We start from the raw sequence: 18,045 nt of genomic DNA on the forward strand, positions 1-18,045 counted from the left end.
AGTGCTTCCAAATAAACCTGTTGGACTATAACCTGGTGGTGTGATTATTAACTTTCTCCCAACCCTCCACTATACTATCTCATTGTCCTAATTTAAGACATCCTCAAAACTTATCTCCTTCACCAGGTTTTTCATCACCTGATATAATATCTCCTTGTTTGTCCTGGTGTTGATTTTGCTTTATAATGTTCCTGTGAAGTGCTGAACATTAAAGGCACTATATAAGTTGTTATTGAGATGTGACTTTGTATTTGACAGGATTAGAGGATCCTCCCCTTCAAGTTGCAGTTCCAGTCCGCTTAACATCACCAATACTCCACCACCTGACACATCATCTCCTGGCGGAAAGAAGGTGGGAAATATCTCTGGGTTTGTACCATTTTTGGTTCAGGGTCAAAGAAGTGAAGGTAGTCAATGCTGTTCTTATTGTCTCCACTTGATGGCAGTATTACCCCAAAATGACAATGGCAAGAATTGCAAGTTGCTGGAGAGGTCAGGCTGTTCAACTACATTCAATTAAAAATCACACAACACCAGGTTATTGTCCAACAGGTTTAATTGGAAGCACTAGCTTTCGGAGCATCACTGACAACCACCTGATGAAGGAGCGTCGCTCCGAAAGCTAGTGTTTCCAACTAAATCTGTTGGACTATAACCTGGTGTTGTGTGATTTTTAACTTTGTCCACCCCAGTCCAACAGCGGCATCTCCAAGTTATGACTACATTCAGAGTCGAGTGTGTGGTGCTGGAAAAGCACAGCAGGCCAGGCAGCATCTGAGGAGCAGGAGAATCCACGTTTCGGTCAAGAGCCCTTCATCAGGCTTGTGAGCCGAGGGGGTGGAGAGATAAACAGGAGGGTGGTGGGGCAGGTAGATGGAGGTGGGGCCCTTGCCGAAAATGTTGATTCACCTGCTCCTCAGATGTTGCCTGGTCTGCTGTGCTTTTCCAGCACCACCATACTCTTGAGTCTGATCTCCAGCTTCTGTAATCCTCACTTTCTCCTGTAACTACATTCAGCCCTGTACTATGTGCAATTAAAAGACCTCCCATAACCTCCAGCTATCAGTGAAAAATTAATTCTATGGGAGAATCAACATTAGCAAATCAGAACTCTCTTAGATTATCTTTAGTTCGTCTAAGCAGTTATTGAGACAGTCATCTTTCAGATGAAATGTTGAACAGTCCCGTCTGCTTCCTCAAGTCGATGTAAGAGATCCCACAGCATTTTGAAGAAAAGCTTTAGTTGTTTTGTCTCTGAACTCTGGAATTCCCCCTCTACCTCGCCTTCTCCTTGAACACTCCTTTAAAACCTACCACTTTGACCAAGATTTTGGTCGTCTGACTTAGTGTGACTCTGAGATGCATCAGAAGACATTTTGTTTTGTAGTGCTTCTGCGAAGTGTCATGGGGTATTTTGTTGTGTAAATATAAAGCTGTTATTGCACGGCTAAACCGAGACACTGCCAGTGGATTGGTTATTTAGTTGAATCCGATTTATTCTGTGACAATCTGATGTTGATGATGCTGTGTCTCTCTGTAGATTCTGAATGGTGGTTCTACAGACGTGACGAATGCAGGAGCACTGGCCACGCATGTAACAGACAGCACGGGCTATCCATACTCGGACAACACCTCTCTACTTAGTAAGTTTTGCACTCTTTGGTATCGCTTGGAAATCATGTCAGTTTTACCCAGTTCAAAAACTGTAAATTGCATTGGACACTTGTTGAGTGGCAGCGTAAAATAAGCTTGAATTATGGAAATGTCTGCACAGGAGGAGACCCACTCAGCTTTTGCTGGTGCTGGCAGTCTGCTATAACATTTTGGCTAATATGTCCTATTCAGGTCGTCATCACTTACCAGGAAGGAGATGAGGGGTTTTGAGATTTGATTTACCAAACTGTCTCCTTGAGTAATCGATCTTCACTGCAAGGTTAGGTTGGAGAAGTTGGGGATGTTCTTGGGAGCAAAGGATATTGAGTGGAGAATCTGATAGAGGATCACGAGATGAGGTAGACAAAGAAAAGCTGTTCCAATTTACCTGATGATGCGAGGTCACAGATTTTAAGGTTTGGTGGGAGATGCAGAGGGTTTGTGAGGAAGACCCTAGTAGAAGCAGAGACAATACATACTTTCAAAAGAAAATTGGATGTGCACCTGAGGGAACCCTGCAGTTTTGTTTCCAGGCCTAATCTGAAGGAATAGGCAGAAAACAGCTGTCTCAATCTATGGAGAGCAAGGGGCATGGACTCAAATAGGCCCAGTGGCCTCCTGTGACATAATATTTCCGTGATTGAGCCAGTTCCTATTTCCTATCCCTTTTTTAAATTCTTCCTTCTGCAACATCATTGAAACATAACAGAAATACAATAAAGAGAAAACTGGATAAACACAAGGGAGAAAGGATAAAATGGGCTAGGCCAGTACAGTATGGTGAAGGGAGCCCAATAGTCTTGTTTCTCTGATGTTGGAAGTGTAGCACTAAGAGAATGCTGTCTGATATATTAACTTTCAGATGAAACATTGAACTGTAGGTTTTTTTTTGCTGTATGTAAAAGCTCCCAGTGCATTAACTTGAAGAGTAGTGGTGTTATGTTTGTCGTTGTTGGTCAGTACTTGTTTAATAGATATCGACTAATGGACAAATGATCTGGTTACTTGGTTGTTGTGGGAGTGATGTGTGGAAATTGCCTGCCATGTTTCCTACATTCCTACAACAGTGACTCCCCTTCAAAAGTACTTAATTGGCTGAAAAGCACTTTGGAATGTCCCAAGATGATGGAACGCTCCATTTAAATGCAAGTCTTTTTTTTCTTTACAACCGTCAATGCCCCACCCCACAATATTCACCAACAACCCTGCCCATCCTTGCAAAGCCAGGCAATCAAAGTCATCGTTAGCCAGTTGGACAATTGTCAATTGTATGTCAAATAGATTTCTTTTTCCCAACCCAAACTGCAATATTTTAAGAGGCGAGAATGTTGAAATGGTGAGAAATAATATCCACCAACTTTTTAGTGGCTCCAAGGTTTTTAGCTCCTAGGTTGTTAGGGCCTCTTGTTCAGAAGTAAGCATTTTATTCACAGAGTCTTCCAAATATCCCTGAAAGATTCTGAACTCTAGACTGTAAGGCTCTCGATGAACCGTCTGACATGGCTAATCAAAATGTGCAGAAATATGAGAAGAAACAAGTTTAAAAAAAGCAAGCTGCAAATGTGTTGCTGGTCAAAGCACAGCAGGCCAGGCAGCATCTCAGGAATAGAGAATTCGACGTTTCGAGCACAAGCCCTTCATCAGGAATAAGAGAGAGAGAGCCAAGCAGGCTGAGATAAAAGGTAGGGAGGAGGGACTAGGGGGAGGGGCGATGGAGGTGGGATAGGTGGAAGGAGGTCAAGGTGAGGGTGATAGGCCGGAGTGGGGTGGGGGCGGAGAGGTCAGGAAGAGGATTGCAGATTAGGAGGGCGGTGCTGAGTTAGAGGAAACCGACTGAGACAAGGTGGGGGAAGGGGAGATGAGGAAACTGGAGAAATCTGAATTCATACCTTGTGGTTGGAGGGTTCCCAGGCGGAAGATGAGGCGCTCCTCCTCCAGCCGTCGTGTAGTTGTGTTCTGCCGGTGGAGGAGTCCAAGGACCTGCATGTCCTCGGTGGAGTGGGAGGGAGAGTTAAAGTGTTGAGCCACGGGGTGATTGGGTTGGTTGATTCGGGCGGCCCGGAGGTGTTCTCTGAAGCGTTCAGCAAGTAAGCGGCCCGTCTCCCCAATATAGAGGAGGCCACATCGGGTGCAGCGGATGCAATAGATGATGTGTGTGGAGGTACAGGTGAACTTGTGGCGGATATGGAAGGATCCCTTGGGGCCTTGGAGGGAAGTGAGTGTGGAGGTGTGGGCGCAAGTTTTACATTTGGTTGCAGGGGAAGGTGCCGGGGGTGGAGGTTGGGTTGGTGGGGGGTGTGGATCTGACGAGGGAGTCACGAAGGGAGTGGTCCTTGCGGAACGCTGATAGGGGAGGGGAGGGAAATATATCCTTGGTGGTGGGGTCCGTTTGGAGGTGGTGGAAATGGCGGCGGATGATACGTTGTATGCGGAGGTTGGTGGGGTGGTAGGTGAGAACCAGTGGGGTTCTGTCTTGGTGGCGGTTGGAGGAGCGGGGCTCAAGGGCGGAGGAGCGGGAAGTGGAGGAGATGCGGTGGAGGGCATCGTCGATCACGTCTGGGGGGAATCTGCGGTCCTTGAAGAAGGAGGCCATCTGGGCTGTGCGGTGTTGGAATTGGTCCTCCTGGGAGCAGATGCGGCGGAGACGAAGGAATTGGGAATATGGGATGGCGTTTTTACAGGGGGCAGGGTGGGAGGAGGTGTAGTCCAGGTAGCTGTGGGAGTCAGTCGGTTTATAATAGATGGCTGTGTTGAGTCGGTCGCCCGAGATAGAAATGGAAAGGTCTAGGAAGGGGAGGGAGGAGTCTGAGACAGTCCTTCCATATCCGCCACAAGTTCACCTGTACCTCCACACACACCATCTATTGCAACCGCTGCACCCGATGTGGCCTCTTCTATATTGGGGAGACGGGCCGCTTACTTGCTGAACGCTTCAGAGAACACCTCCGGGCCGCCCGAACCAACCAACCCAATCACCCCGTGGCTCAACACTTTAACTCTCCCTCCCACTCCACCGAGGACATGCAGGTCCTTGGACTCCTCCACCGGCAGAACACAACTACACGACGGCTGGAGGAGGAGCGCCTCATCTTCCGCCTGGGAACCCTCCAACCACAAGATATGAATTCAGATTTCTCCAGTTTCCTCATCTCCCCTCCCCCCACCTTGTCTCAGTCGGTTTCCTCTAACTCAGCACCGCCCTCCTAACCTGCAATCCTCTTCCTGACCTCTCCGCCCCCACCCCACTCCGGCCTATCACCCTCACCTTGACCTCCTTCCACCTATCCCACCTCCATCGCCCCTCCCCCTAGTCCCTCCTCCCTACCTTTTATCTTAGCCTGCTTGGCTCTCTCTCTCTTATTCCTGATGAAGGGCTTGTGCTCGAAATGTCGAATTCTCTATTCCTGAGATGCTGCCTGGCCTGCTGTGCTTTGACCAGCAACACATTTGCAGCTGTGATCTCCAGCATCTGCAGACCTCATTTTTTACTTAAAAAAAGCAAGTCCATGTCCTTTGGCTCATTGTAGGCTCCTGCTGTGAATGGACTCATACTCTCATTGTAGAACAGCATCAAGGGGAGAAATAGTCTATACCTGCACCCTGTAAACAACACTGACTTTCTGCCTTCAAATTCTGGTGATGGGTCAGCACAATAATCTACCTTTTCAAGTCTGAGGTCTGATATATTGTATACTTCCTACATTTTACTTTTTATTAAATATAGATTTACCTACAAGTCAGATAACATCATGAGGAAAGTATTTATTTTAACTGTGGGAACTTTAATGGGTTGATTTAATAATGGTGCAGGAGTTTGCAGTTATACGGGATGATTCATGGGTTGTGGAAGTAGTTACACATTCAACCAAGCTCTGTGATTGAAGTGCTTGATGTAGTTAATAGTGAATGGGCCATTTAATTTGAGATACTCAACACTGATCTAGCTGACTGCCTGTAATAAAAGCTGTGTAGAATTTCAGTATCCAGCTAACGGGAGCTATGTGACAGATTTTTGTCAAGGGATACTCACTTCTCAATCTTTTTACATTTTATTAATCTACAGTTATTGTATCTTGATTTTGTGGTGGGAACAGTAAAATTGTTAGCACCGGCTGCCATTATTGCACTGAAACTGACAATTTTTGGAGTGTGCACATGGATAGAATAAAGTGGACATTAAGATATTCTGAGCAGTCATTCTGCTGCTCTACAAGGTGCACTGCTGAGCTTCCCCCAGAAAACAATTAGTAGGGAATCTTCAGAGTTAACAAAATGTTTCACTGTTCTGCTATTAGTCTGACTAAAAGGTTACACCTCTTTGGAGCTCAGTTGGTTTTTAAGAGCATTGTAGTGTTTGGACATAGATTTCAGCAGCATGAAAAGTAACAAAGAACTCCTTATCTTTGTGTTTAAATGGTCATCACTTTATTTTCAAACACTAACCCATGGATCTCGATTCTCCGACAAGAAGATACACCTGCATGTTTTCAAAACCCTTCAGGATCTTTTATGTCTTAATCAAGTCACCACATGTACTTAAGAACCAAAAGCAGATAAAAACTTATTCTTTCCTCATTAAACAACCTGCCCAAACCAGGTATCAGTTGAGTAAATGTTCTGTGAACGGATTCCAATGCATTTATATGCTTTCTTAAATAAGGTCAGTACTGTACATAATTTTTCAGATGTGGCCTCTTGAAAGTCCTGTACAACTGAAGTAAAATCTCTCTTTTTGCATTCAATTCCCTTTCAATACACAATAACATTCCATTAGTTTTCCTGTTATTTGTTGTACCAGCACACTAAGCTTTTGTGATTCATGTGTGAGGACGCCAGAATCCTCGTTATTTAAATATTTTTTTTAATCCTATCAAAACAAACAATTTCATAGTTACCCACATGTCAGATTTTGACCTCACTACGTCTTTTTTGTTACCTTCGAATATTCTCTTCATAACTGAAGTTCCTGCACGTCTTTGTGTCAACAAACTTAGCAACCTTCAATTCAGTCCCTTCATCCAAGTCACTTACTCAAACAGTAAAAATGTGTGATAACAGCACCGATCCCTTTGGCACAGAACTTATGTCATTTTGCCAACCAGGAAAAGACCCTTTGTCTTGTTATCGCTGGACTTGTTTATTCACTTGTGATCTCAGCTGGTCTCTCGGAATTTCCTTCCTGCACATCTCTGTATCCTGACTTTGTTTTTGTCCTTTAAGACCTCTGTAAACCACCTCTTTAGCCAAGTTTTTGGTTACCTGACCAATAGTGCCTTACATGACTTTGTCACCTTTATGTTCCTATGAAGTGCCTTGTGGAATTTTAAATAACTTATTGCATGTTTAATATAGTAAAATTCTATATTCAGATTTACAATTAGTGAAGATTCAAATGATCTAGTTCGCTGCAGAGTGCAAGTTCCACTCAGTGTATTTCATACATTCTTCAGCACCACTAACATTTTCACCCTATTTGGAATTCCCCATCATTGTACCCCTTTGCTTTTGAAATATCTTTATCCAGCCCTAGTTGTTTTGTGGTTGCTATACTGCACAAAGTTTGTATTTATCCAAGTTCACCTTCACTTCCCTTTTTTTCAGGTGGCAACTCTCACCTAGGTATTGATATGATTGAGGATCGTTCATCCAGTAGTCCCAGCAATGACGAAGCAGCCATGGCTGTGATCATGAGCCTTCTGGAGGCAGACGCAGGGCTTGGAGGTCCAGTCGATTTTAGTGACTTGCCATGGCCCCTTTGAACAATGTTGAGGACCCCAAGTGGTTTATACAAAGAGGAGTGTGTTAAGTTGAACACTGATGAAACTACTCATCAGAACTTTTGCCAATGTGTGTCTGTGTTGCTTATTGACTTGCACGTAGCTGAAACACTCGTGTGGATCCTGCAAAAATGTTTCAATTCCATCCCAACCCATTGCATTTGTGGAGCAAGTTGCTACATTAATCTAGGTGAGTTTCCATTGGGGATGTTTTACGCCTGTTTAAAATTTTCTTGCACTTTCTGGAACCTAACTTTGGAAAACACCAAGATCCCCATGTGTGCAATCCTTTCTGCAAAGCTAATTGTGTCAAAGTTTGTTTTTCTTGCATTGTTCTGTCTGATATTATATATACATATATATACAAATATTTATTGTATTAGCCATGAAATGCTGCTGTTTTAAAATTGTAGAGTTGATCTGGTTTGCCATTTGTACAGTTTATTTTTACACAAATCACTTTGTACAGAGAGAATTTGCTGTTTTAAAACCTTGATCTTAGTTAATATATTTGTATATAAGTGTGTAAACTGGATTTGTACTGATGCTGTCATTTTATCCCATAACATGGAGATAAAAGACCCTGATGTTTTAGTTATATACATTAAATTCATTTTAATTTATTCCTCTACCCAAATTACTGCCACGTAGAGTATTTGCCATTGTATGACTATACCATGCCAACAGTATCCCACAAAAACAATATATAATAATGTGAAGAGACCTTGCTTTGAGATTGCAGAAAACTTTTACCTAGAGTCTTGAGCCACCAAATAAGATTCCAGGAGCATGAGCCATATGTAAACTGAATGCAGCTGAGCAAAGGAACTGCTGTCCAGATAAAAAGGTGAATAGTTTGCTGTATGTTAATGATGGGAATTTCAAAGCCCTCATTATCTATCTTGTTCCTTCCTTTCTCCAACTTTCGTATAACCCTGCAGTCTCTGCATGCCTGATTTTTATTGGTCACTGTCTTCAGGTATGGAGCTGGGCCCAAAGTTCCGAACTTCTTTCCCTAAAGCTGTCTGAAGATTTCTCCTTGGCCAAGTTTTAAGTCACCATTTCCTTCTGGGAAGAGTTGTCAAATTTTATTTGACAGTGCTCTTGCCGAAGCACCTGAGGATATTTGTTTGTTAAAGGGCCTTTGACTAGTTGCAGAAATCAATTAATGAACCCACAACAGACCCAGACAAGGTTAAAGAAAACTGTCAGTGATTGAGCCTTTAATTCGCAAAGATCTCTAACTGAGTTGTTGCTCTTGAGCAGACACTATACTCACGTTACCCCATTAGGACATCTCAAAGTGCTTTGTAACTAAAGTTGCAGGTGGTGGTCTATAAATGCATTTTTTCCAAATATACCTCCCTGTACAGTAAGTGGAGAGTGTCTTAAGTTGATGGATAAACTCCAAAGATGCATCCTTGAATCCCCAAATGCTTTTTTTTTAAAAAAAGGTTTAAGCGCTTATTCTATAAAGTGAGAAATATTGACAACTAACTTTTCAAGTTGAGTAATTGTTCTTACTTTCATAGAACTACATTTTTCCAGTGATATTCAGACTGAGGATTAAGGGACTTTTAGTTAGTCAATTGGATTAGCATTAATGTAAATGATTACTTGGATTTTGAAATTATAACCTTGACTACATTTCAGCACCTTTAACCATCTCATGTTGTTTTATAAAACAAAATGAAGGACTTTAAAATACACCTTAGGTCAGAAGGAGGTTCAGATTCTTCCCTGACACATACAAGAAAAGTCCTTTTTGAAGACATGCTAGTAATGAGTATGGAACGGATTAAGAAATCATTCACAACTCACAATCTTGTTTAATTTATAGCCAACCGTCTCTGTAATACTGAATCTGATAATACATTCTATGGGGGCCATTTAGCACACTGAAATCTGACCCTGATGCTCAGAACATCCTACCCTATCCCTATAACCCTGCACATCTTTGGACTGTCCAAAAAAAAAACTTAGAGCCCAAGAAGAATCTACACAATCAGGGTAGAATTGAACCTGGGTCCCTGTGAGGCAGCACTGCTAACTACTCAACCACTTGAATTGTATTGAGAGAAATATTTATTCTCATCAGTAATTTGTGCTGTATGAAATTAAAAATTTTTATTCATGCACCAGGAACTGTGGCTCAGAAGGTTGTGGATTCAGCTTCCACACCCAACATACAAGCCACTAATCCAGACTAAAACTGTACTACTGAGCAAGAACCTATTGCCTAAATGGACTCCGGGCCCACTTGTCCTTTTGAATTGACAAAGCTGGTTTATGTTGTGGAAGAACAGGGAATTTCAACATTTAAAATCAGAAGATCTGGGGATTCTTGACACATGCTCAAAAATAAATTGAAGAGGTGGGGTTGCTGAAAGATCTTGTGAAAAGTAACCTGTTTGAGAAAATTTCACACAAAAGAAATGCTTGTGATGTTTATTTATATAATCATTCATTAGCTGTTAGAAATACAAGAAACACTCCTGCAACATGTACACAGACTTGAGAAAATTAAGAGACTTCAAATGGCTTCACAGGACAGCAATAATCTCTGGCATACAGCAATACCTAGAGTATAGACATTTATCCCACACCAAAAAATACCTGTACCTGAAGAGTGTTTATTGAACCACCAGGGCTAATTTGGTATGCAAGATGTGAATATTCCCTTCACTAAAGTGTCATCACACATCATGTTGAATGTGCTGCGCCAGCAGAAGTTTAATTGCATTTCACAGAACACTTGGCTAAAAGACAAGTACAGACCAAAGCCATTCCCCAATATGTAGCACCTAGACTGCAACAGTGTGCATTTAAAAATAATGTAGAGGAAGAAACAACAGCTTTCCCTTCTGACAGCAAAAGCAGGTTGCTTTTGACCAGATAGATGATAAATGTTGTAACTTAAGACGTGTAGCAGGTCACTTGGTTACGATCACACTTTGTTCTTATTGGTGTACGATACTGACACACTGTTTTGCACAGAAACGCATCAGGACGACATCAATCAGCAGCAGCATGCTTAACAGCCTCCTCCTCTTCCCCCAGCCCTGTCACATACATTGTCAGACAGCTGGGGGTTGGGGGTCCAGCTCCAGGTCATTGTTGCTGTTGGCAGGGTGATTGGGCAGAACATCCAGCTCATCCACCTGGGGTGTAGGGTGCATGACAACAAGCTGGTCCTGTGGGATGTCTGCTGCTGCTGCTGCCAGATTGGTGATGGACTTGCTCTTCACACACTGGAAGTCAACGTGACGACTCTTACCCTCCTCCTTCTCCCAGGACATCCTGATGAATGGTCGCTGGACATAGTTGTAGATGACCTCAGGCCGGCCACCTGGCCTTTTCTTCACTTTCTCCTTGTATGTGGGGTAACCTGAAAACATAAGGTATCAGTGTTACTGGGATTGAGCACTTAGCGGGATACACAAGCTAACATTTCTGGATTGTGGGAAAGTGAGAGGGGGAACAAGAAGCAGAAGAGCTTCTGTTCAAGAAACAGGTAAATGTCAAAGGGAAGGGAAAAGAAACTTAATTAGCCAACACCTTTTACATTGAGTTGCTTTGTGGAACTGACAAAGAAACTGTTCTGAGAGCAGCCACTGCTTACAGGGATGAACAGCTATTCCATATTAATGACGTTGCTTGCTGTCTCAGAATAATTGAGATCTACTAGATCTGTTCTGTCCACTAAAGAAAAAATTAGTCAGTCAATTAATGACTCATCAGTAAAGTGATGGAAGATGTGTCAATAGTGGCTAGTTCCGTTAAAATCCTTCAAACCCTGTCCTAACAACACTTCAAAATGACAGTTCACTCCCAGCTTCCCAAGGGCAATAAAGGATCTACAATAAATGTGATGCTAACACCTCATGGTTAAAATGGAGAGACAAAGTTCAACAACTGCTAATACAAAACTGGTACAAAGAGTTTGGTCATTTGTTGTCTGCTACTAGACACTCCAGCCAATATACATGGCTTATCAGTAAAACTAAAGAACAAAAATAACACATTTATGCCAGCAGTTCCTCTTCAAAATGTAGAAGATTGAGGGATAATCATAGCAGTGGACCAGTGCAAAACTATGGAGGGAGATGCCTTCAAATTCAAGCCAGGCTGTTTAGAAATGGTGTCAAGAAGCAGCGTTTCATTAAAAGGATAATGGAACTCGAGAACTCTCTGCTCCATAAAGATCGTGTAAGCTGAGGTTATAAGTAAAATTTCAAAGGCAAGATTGACGAGATTTTTTATTAGGTAATTGCTCACATGCACAGAACCAAGTTGTGAAAATAAAGGTAAGGTACGGTTCGGCCATCATTTTACAAACAGGCTGATGACTCATTCCTTTTGTTCCTACCAGAGGGTCCATTTTTAAAGATCTGTCACAAGACTGATGCACTGTGCAGAGGATTCTCTCGTTGCAGTTCAAGAGAGTTGTGAGAATCGTGCCCATCCATCACAGGATTGGCTTTGGATACACACATGCTTCTGAAAGCTAGCTTGAAATCAAGCTGAAACTGATGGAATGAAAAACTTCTCTGTACAAACTAAGTTTTAAATCACACAACCCCAGGTTATAGTCCAACAGGTTTATTTGTAAGCACTAGCTTTTGGAGCGCTGCTCTACAATTACCTGATGAAGGAGCAGTACTCCGAAAGCTAGTGCTTCCAAATAAACCTAATGGACTACAAGTAGGTGTTGTGATTTTTAATTTTGTCCACCCCAATCCAACACCGGCATCTTCAAACCAAGAGTGTAAGCGGCAGGCATGGGATGAATTGGAGCTGCTGTATTGCAGTTTCACCTGGATGAGGGAGTGTTATGTAGAACTGCTACAGATATTCAATCTGAGGTCACATCATAGCTCGTGCAGGGAAAAGAACAAGGTGCCACACTGCCAACACTGAGCTGGAGCTACACTGCAATGCCCTTGGGTAACACTAGAGACTGATGGCATAAGGGAGCAGTGATCTGGAGTGAGCGTCTCTGAATATGATATGCAAGGCATCATTGTGGGTCACAATGGTGGAGCAGTTGGTTTTTGTCCTGATGAATATTTTATATCTTTAAGAAACCTGGGATGGAAGTGCTGCTGGAAGGCAAGAATGTGGAGTGGGACAACTCTGCCCTCACCTAACAAATTGTTAACAATCCTTCAGTTGGATGATACTGAGTTAAAATGTACCTGAGTTTACTGATCACTTACCATTCTAAACACTTACCATGGTGTACAAAGTTAAACCAATACTTTATTCAGGCAACAGAGCTTACCTTCAATACCCAATCTTATCTTCTTCAAACCTCGCTCTTTCAGAACAGTCTTGGCTACGTCTCTGTTCTCGATATATTTGAAGAATCGGTATAATTTTGTACTGTAAATAACTTGAGAAACAAGACTAACATTACCAGTTATACTTTGGTAAGGAAATATGAATTAATTTGTATATATTTTCTTTCAAGTACATTTAGCACAGGCTCCAAAGCATCAGCTCACTCTTATCCCTTCCATATTTAGTTGAAGCGTGTTAATTCTGATACCTGCTGTGTGGGAGTTGACAAGGGATATTCCAAGCAATGAAGCTTACGAAAAATGTGGGAAAGAGACAATGTCTCATGTTGCCTATTTTAAATAATGACATAATTTAAAAAAAATTAAAACAAAATTTTTGACACACTCAATATTGTAAATTGGTTGGCAAGTGGAAAGTAGTTTAGGAAAATTAATCTTTGCAAAATAGTTTTTGCTCACTGTTGTCCTAAGCTCATCTGTTTAAGTAGATGCCAAAGGCAATGAAAGAATGGTTCCCGAGCTGGGGAAAAGTTTGGACAGTAAGATGCAAGCGAGTATGATAGTTATAGCATGTGGGTCCTCTATAAATACAGTCTGGAAAAAGTGAGGAGTGCAGACGCTGGAAATCAGAGTCAAAGAGTGTGGTACTGGAAAAACATGGCTGATCAGGCAGCATCTGAGCAACAGAACAGCAAACATTTCAAGCATAAGCTCTTCATCAGGAATGATCTCTGAAACATTCCATAAGTTAGCGTCCTGTCTCCCCAATGTAAAGGAGACTACATCAAGAGCAACGGACACAGTAGATGGCTTGCGTGGAAGTACAGCTAGATTTCTGTCGGATATCCTTTGGGGCCTCAGAGGGAGGTGAGGGAAGGCGGCATGGGCGCAAGTTTTGCACTTCTTGTAGTGGCAAGGGAAGGTGCCGGGAGGGAAAGGTGGCCTGGGGGGGGGGGGGGGGGGAGCGTGGATCTAACAAGGGATGCCCTCCAATGAAACTCCTCTACTTCCCACACCTCTGCCCTTGAACCCCACCCCTCCAACCAAAAGGACAGAACCCGACTTGCTCCTCACCTTGCACCCCACCAACCTCCAGATATAATGTATCATCCTCTGCCATTTCTGCCACTTACAGACAGACCCCACCACCAGGCATATATTTCTATCCCCACCCCTATCTGCGATCCAAACAGACCATTCTCTCCACGACTCGCTCATTAGGTCCATGACCCGTTCCAACCCACCCTCCACTCCCAGCACCTTCCCCGGCTACCGCAAGAAGTGCAAAACCTGCACCCAACCTCTGTCCAAGACTCCAAAGGATCCTTCCACATCAGACAGTGATCTGCCTGTATTTCCACACACAAGTCAATTCGCCTGCTCCACAGGTGCTGCCTGACCTGCTTTGCTTTTCCAGCACCCCACACTTGACTCTGATCTCCAGCATTTGCAATCCTCACTTTCTCCACATCATGTACTGTGTCCTTTGTGCTTAATGTAGTCTCCTCTACACTGGGGAGACAGGACAGCAACTTGCAGAACATTTCAGAGAACATCACTATGACACAAACTAAACAACCTCACTGCTCTGTGGGTGAACACTTCAACTCCCCCTCCCACTCCGCCAAGGACATGCAAGACCTTGGCCGCCTCCACCACCTAACCCTAACCAGCCGATGCCTGGAGGAAGAACGCCTCATTTTCCTCCTTGGGGCCTCCAACCACACAGGATCAAATGTTGATTTAATCCGTTTCCCCATTCCCGCTCTCTTCCCTCCCCCTCCCCCACAATCTTATCCCACATCGAACCTAACAGTTTGGCACTGCCCTCTTCAACTGTCCCATCTGTCCATCTTCCTTCCCACCTGCCCACTCCACTCTCCTCTCCGACATATCACCTTCATCCCCACCATTTACCTATCGCATTTCTAGCTAAATTCCCATCCACCTCCACTGCCCCCAAACTCTCCTCCCCCCACCATTTATCTCTCAGACACCTTGGGCCACCCCTCATTCCTGATGAAGAGCTTATGCTCAAAACATGGATTCTTCTGCTTCTCAGATGCTGCCTGACCGGCTGTGCTTTGCCAGCATTACACTCTTCAACTATAAATACAATCTGCCTGGTTAAGTTTTAGAACCATATAAAAAAGCAGGAAATTACTGTGCCTATGCCCTCTTTGTTCAGAATTATTAATCCAAGTTATCTGCACTTTTCTCTGAGCCACTTTAATATTCTGCTTTCACCCTTTTCATTCCACATTATAACAACCTGTGTGTTTAAAAAATATTCCCTCTGCCACTTCTGCCAGTGAACTTAACAAGTATCCTCTCGGACAGACCTTTCTCACAATGGGAACACTTCTAGGGTACTCATTAAAAAGCTGCAGGATGAGCCGATTTTACACATTCAACCTTATACAACAGCAGCAACTGTGCCTCAGCTGTTTTATTTAATACGACCCTGAGCCTGCAGGGTCAGCTTGGATTTATGAGACATCTGTAATGTGATAAGACCTCTTCAGTTATTTCATGGAAATTTTATCAAATAAAGTTTGGCGCTGTACCACGTAAGATGATACTAGGACAAGAGACCAAAAGCACTAAAGGCAAAGCTTTTAAAAAGTGTCTTCAAGAAAGGAGAACCATGAAGGTTTAGGGAGGGAATTCCAGCACTGAGAGCAAGAGAATCAGTGACCTGAAAAGTGAATACAGGGAGTCAGGTTGGAAGCTAAAAAGGCAGGACGAGCAGAATAGTAATCGCAGGATTGTTCCCGGTGCCACATGATAGTGAGGCTAGAAACATAAAGCAAGCACAAATGAACACGTGGCTGCAGAGCTGGGGAAAGAGAGAGGGCTTCAGAAATGTGGATTATTGTGGTACCTTTTGGGGAAGGTGGAACCTGTACTAGGAGGACAGGTTGCACCTGAACTAGAGTGGCACCAATATCCTGGATGGGAGGTTTGTTGGAGTTCTTCGGGAGGGTTTAAATTACTGTGTTGGGGGATGGGAACTGGAGCTATGGATCAGAGGATGGGGTAGCTGGTGAACAGGCAGATACAGCAAGTCTGAGAGGAAGGACAGACTGTTGATAGGGCAAAGTTGCAGTCAGTGTGATGGGTTGAAGTGTATCTATTTTAATGCAAGTAGTGTCAGAAATAAGGGAGATGAACTTAGAACAAGGATCAGTACTTGGGGCTATGTTGTTGTGGGCATTACAGAGACTTGGATATCACAGGGGCAGGAATAATTGTTGGATATTCCAGGGTTTAGATGTTTCAAAAGGAATAGGGAGGGAGGTAGGTAAAAATGGTGGTGGTGGTGGTGGGGTTATGGGGAGTGACATTGCTATGCAGGGATAGTATCACAGCTGCAGAAAGGGAGGTTGTCGAGGAGGGTTTGTCCACAAAGTCAGTATGGGTGGAAGTCCGAAAATGGAAAGGAGCAGTCACCTTACTGGGAGGCAGGTTTTGGAAAGGTGCAACAGTAACAGGGTTGTCGCCATGAGTGACTTGAACATCCCTAATATTGATTGGAATCTCCGTAGTGCTAATGGTTTGGATGGAGCTGATTTTGTCACGTGTCCCCAGGAAGGATTCCTGACTCAATATGTAGAGGGGAAGCCATACCGGATTTAGTGCTTGGCAACGAACCAGGTCAGGTGTCAGAACTCTGGGCCGGACAGCATTTCAGTAATAGTGATCACAACACCCTGACTTTTGCTATAGTCATGGGATAGGAGCAGACGGTATGAGATAGTATTTAATTGGAATAGGGGGAATTACAATGCTATTAGGCAAGAACTGTGGAGCTTAAATTGGGAACATATATTCTCAGGGAAAGGCAGGAATATGGAGGCTGGTTAGTAAGCACTTGCTGCAAGATAGATTTGTCCCACTGAGGCAAGGAAGGGATGGTAGGGTGATGGAACATTGGGTGACATGAGATATGGAACAGCTAGTCAAGAAGAAGAAGGAAGCTTATTTAAGGTTGAGGAAGCAAGGATCAGACAGGCCTCTACAGGGTTACAAGTAGCCAGGAAGGAATTGAAGAATGGATTTAGGAGAGCTAGAAGGGGGCATGAAAAAGTCTTAGTGGGTAGGCTTATGGAAAACCCCAAGACATTCTACACTTATATGAGAAACAACAGGATGGCCAAAGCGAGGGTAGGGCCGACCAGGGATAGTGGAGGGAACTTGTGCCTGGAGTCGGAGGTGGTGGGGAGGACCTTAATGAATACTGTCCTTCACTATTCACTACTGAGAGGGATTTTGTCATTTGAGGACAATGTGAAATAGACTGATATGCTAGATGTTAAGGAGGAGGATTTCCTGGAAATTTTGAAAAACGAGGATAAATATGTCCCCTGGGTCAGATGGGATATACTCAAAGTTACTACAGGATGGGAGGGAAGTGATTGCTGTGCCTTTGGCAATGATCTTTGCACCTCACTGTCCACTGTAGTACTAGTGGATTTGAGGGTGGCAAATGCTATTCCCCTGTTCAAGGGAATAGGGATAACCCTGGGAATTACAGACCAATCTTACATCGGTGTTGGGCAAATTAGAGGATTCTGACAGACAAGACTTATGATTATTTGGAAAAGCATAATTTGATTAGAGATAGTCAACATGGCTTTGAGAAGGACAGGTCATGCCTCACAAGCTTTACTGAATTCTTGGAGCATGTGATAAAACACATTGATGAAGGTAGAGTAGTGGATGTGGTGTACATGAATTTTAGCAAGGCATTTGATAAGGTTCTCCATGATTGGCTCATTCATAAAAAGTGAGGAGGCATGGGATATAGGGAAATTTGGCTGCCGAGATACAGAATCGGCTGACGCACGAAGACAGAGGGTGGTAGTAAATGGAAAGTATTCAGTTTCAAACTTGGTGACTAGTGATGTTCCGCTGGAATCTGTCTGGGACCTCTGCTCTTTGTGACTTTTACAAATGACTCGGATGAGGAAGTGAAAGGGTGGGTTAGTGAGTTTTCCAATGACATGAAGGTTGGAGGAGTTGTGGATAGTATGGAGAACTGTTGTAGGTTGCAACGGGACATTGACAGGATGCAGAGCTGGGCTGAGAAGTTGCAGACGGAGTTCAACCTGGAAAAGTATAAAGTAATTCATTTTGGATGTTCGAAATTGAATGCAGATTACAGGATTCAAGGCAGGATTCTTGGCGGAGAAACAGAGGGATTTTGGGGTCCATGTCCATAGATCCCTCAAAGTTGCCACCCAAGTTGATAGGGTTGTTAAGGCAGCGTACGGTGTGTTGGTTTTTATTAGTGGGGGATTGAGTTTAAA

The 18,045-nt window shown here is 43.4% G+C and overlaps 2 protein-coding genes across 5 annotated transcripts in view; one reads left to right on the top strand and one right to left on the bottom strand.

The window, feature by feature from the left end:
• The window catches only part of LOC132824469 (basic helix-loop-helix ARNT-like protein 1), a 56,415-nt gene extending 48,520 nt beyond the window's left edge, over positions 1 to 7,895 (top strand). For both annotated transcript variants that reach the window (XM_060839016.1, XM_060839017.1), the window contains 3 exons: positions 259 to 352; positions 1,541 to 1,643; positions 7,255 to 7,895. In XM_060839016.1, coding sequence (XP_060694999.1) covers positions 259 to 352; positions 1,541 to 1,643; positions 7,255 to 7,412 — 355 coding nt within the window. In that variant the 3' untranslated portion in view covers positions 7,413 to 7,895. The remainder of the gene's footprint in view (positions 1 to 258; positions 353 to 1,540; positions 1,644 to 7,254) is intronic.
• Positions 7,896 to 9,864: 1,969 nt separating this feature from the next.
• The window catches only part of btbd10b (BTB (POZ) domain containing 10b), an 88,842-nt gene continuing 80,661 nt past the window's right edge, over positions 9,865 to 18,045 (bottom strand). For all 3 annotated transcript variants that reach the window (XM_060839019.1, XM_060839021.1, XM_060839020.1), the window contains 2 exons: positions 12,715 to 12,825; positions 9,865 to 10,818 (listed from right to left, as the gene is read on the bottom strand). In XM_060839019.1, the coding sequence (XP_060695002.1) occupies positions 10,508 to 10,818; positions 12,715 to 12,825 (422 nt within the window). In that variant the 3' untranslated portion in view covers positions 9,865 to 10,507. The remainder of the gene's footprint in view (positions 10,819 to 12,714; positions 12,826 to 18,045) is intronic.

Source organism: Hemiscyllium ocellatum, chromosome 18, assembly GCF_020745735.1.
Source record: "Hemiscyllium ocellatum isolate sHemOce1 chromosome 18, sHemOce1.pat.X.cur, whole genome shotgun sequence".
NCBI classification, from domain to species: Eukaryota; Metazoa; Chordata; class Chondrichthyes; order Orectolobiformes; family Hemiscylliidae; genus Hemiscyllium; species Hemiscyllium ocellatum.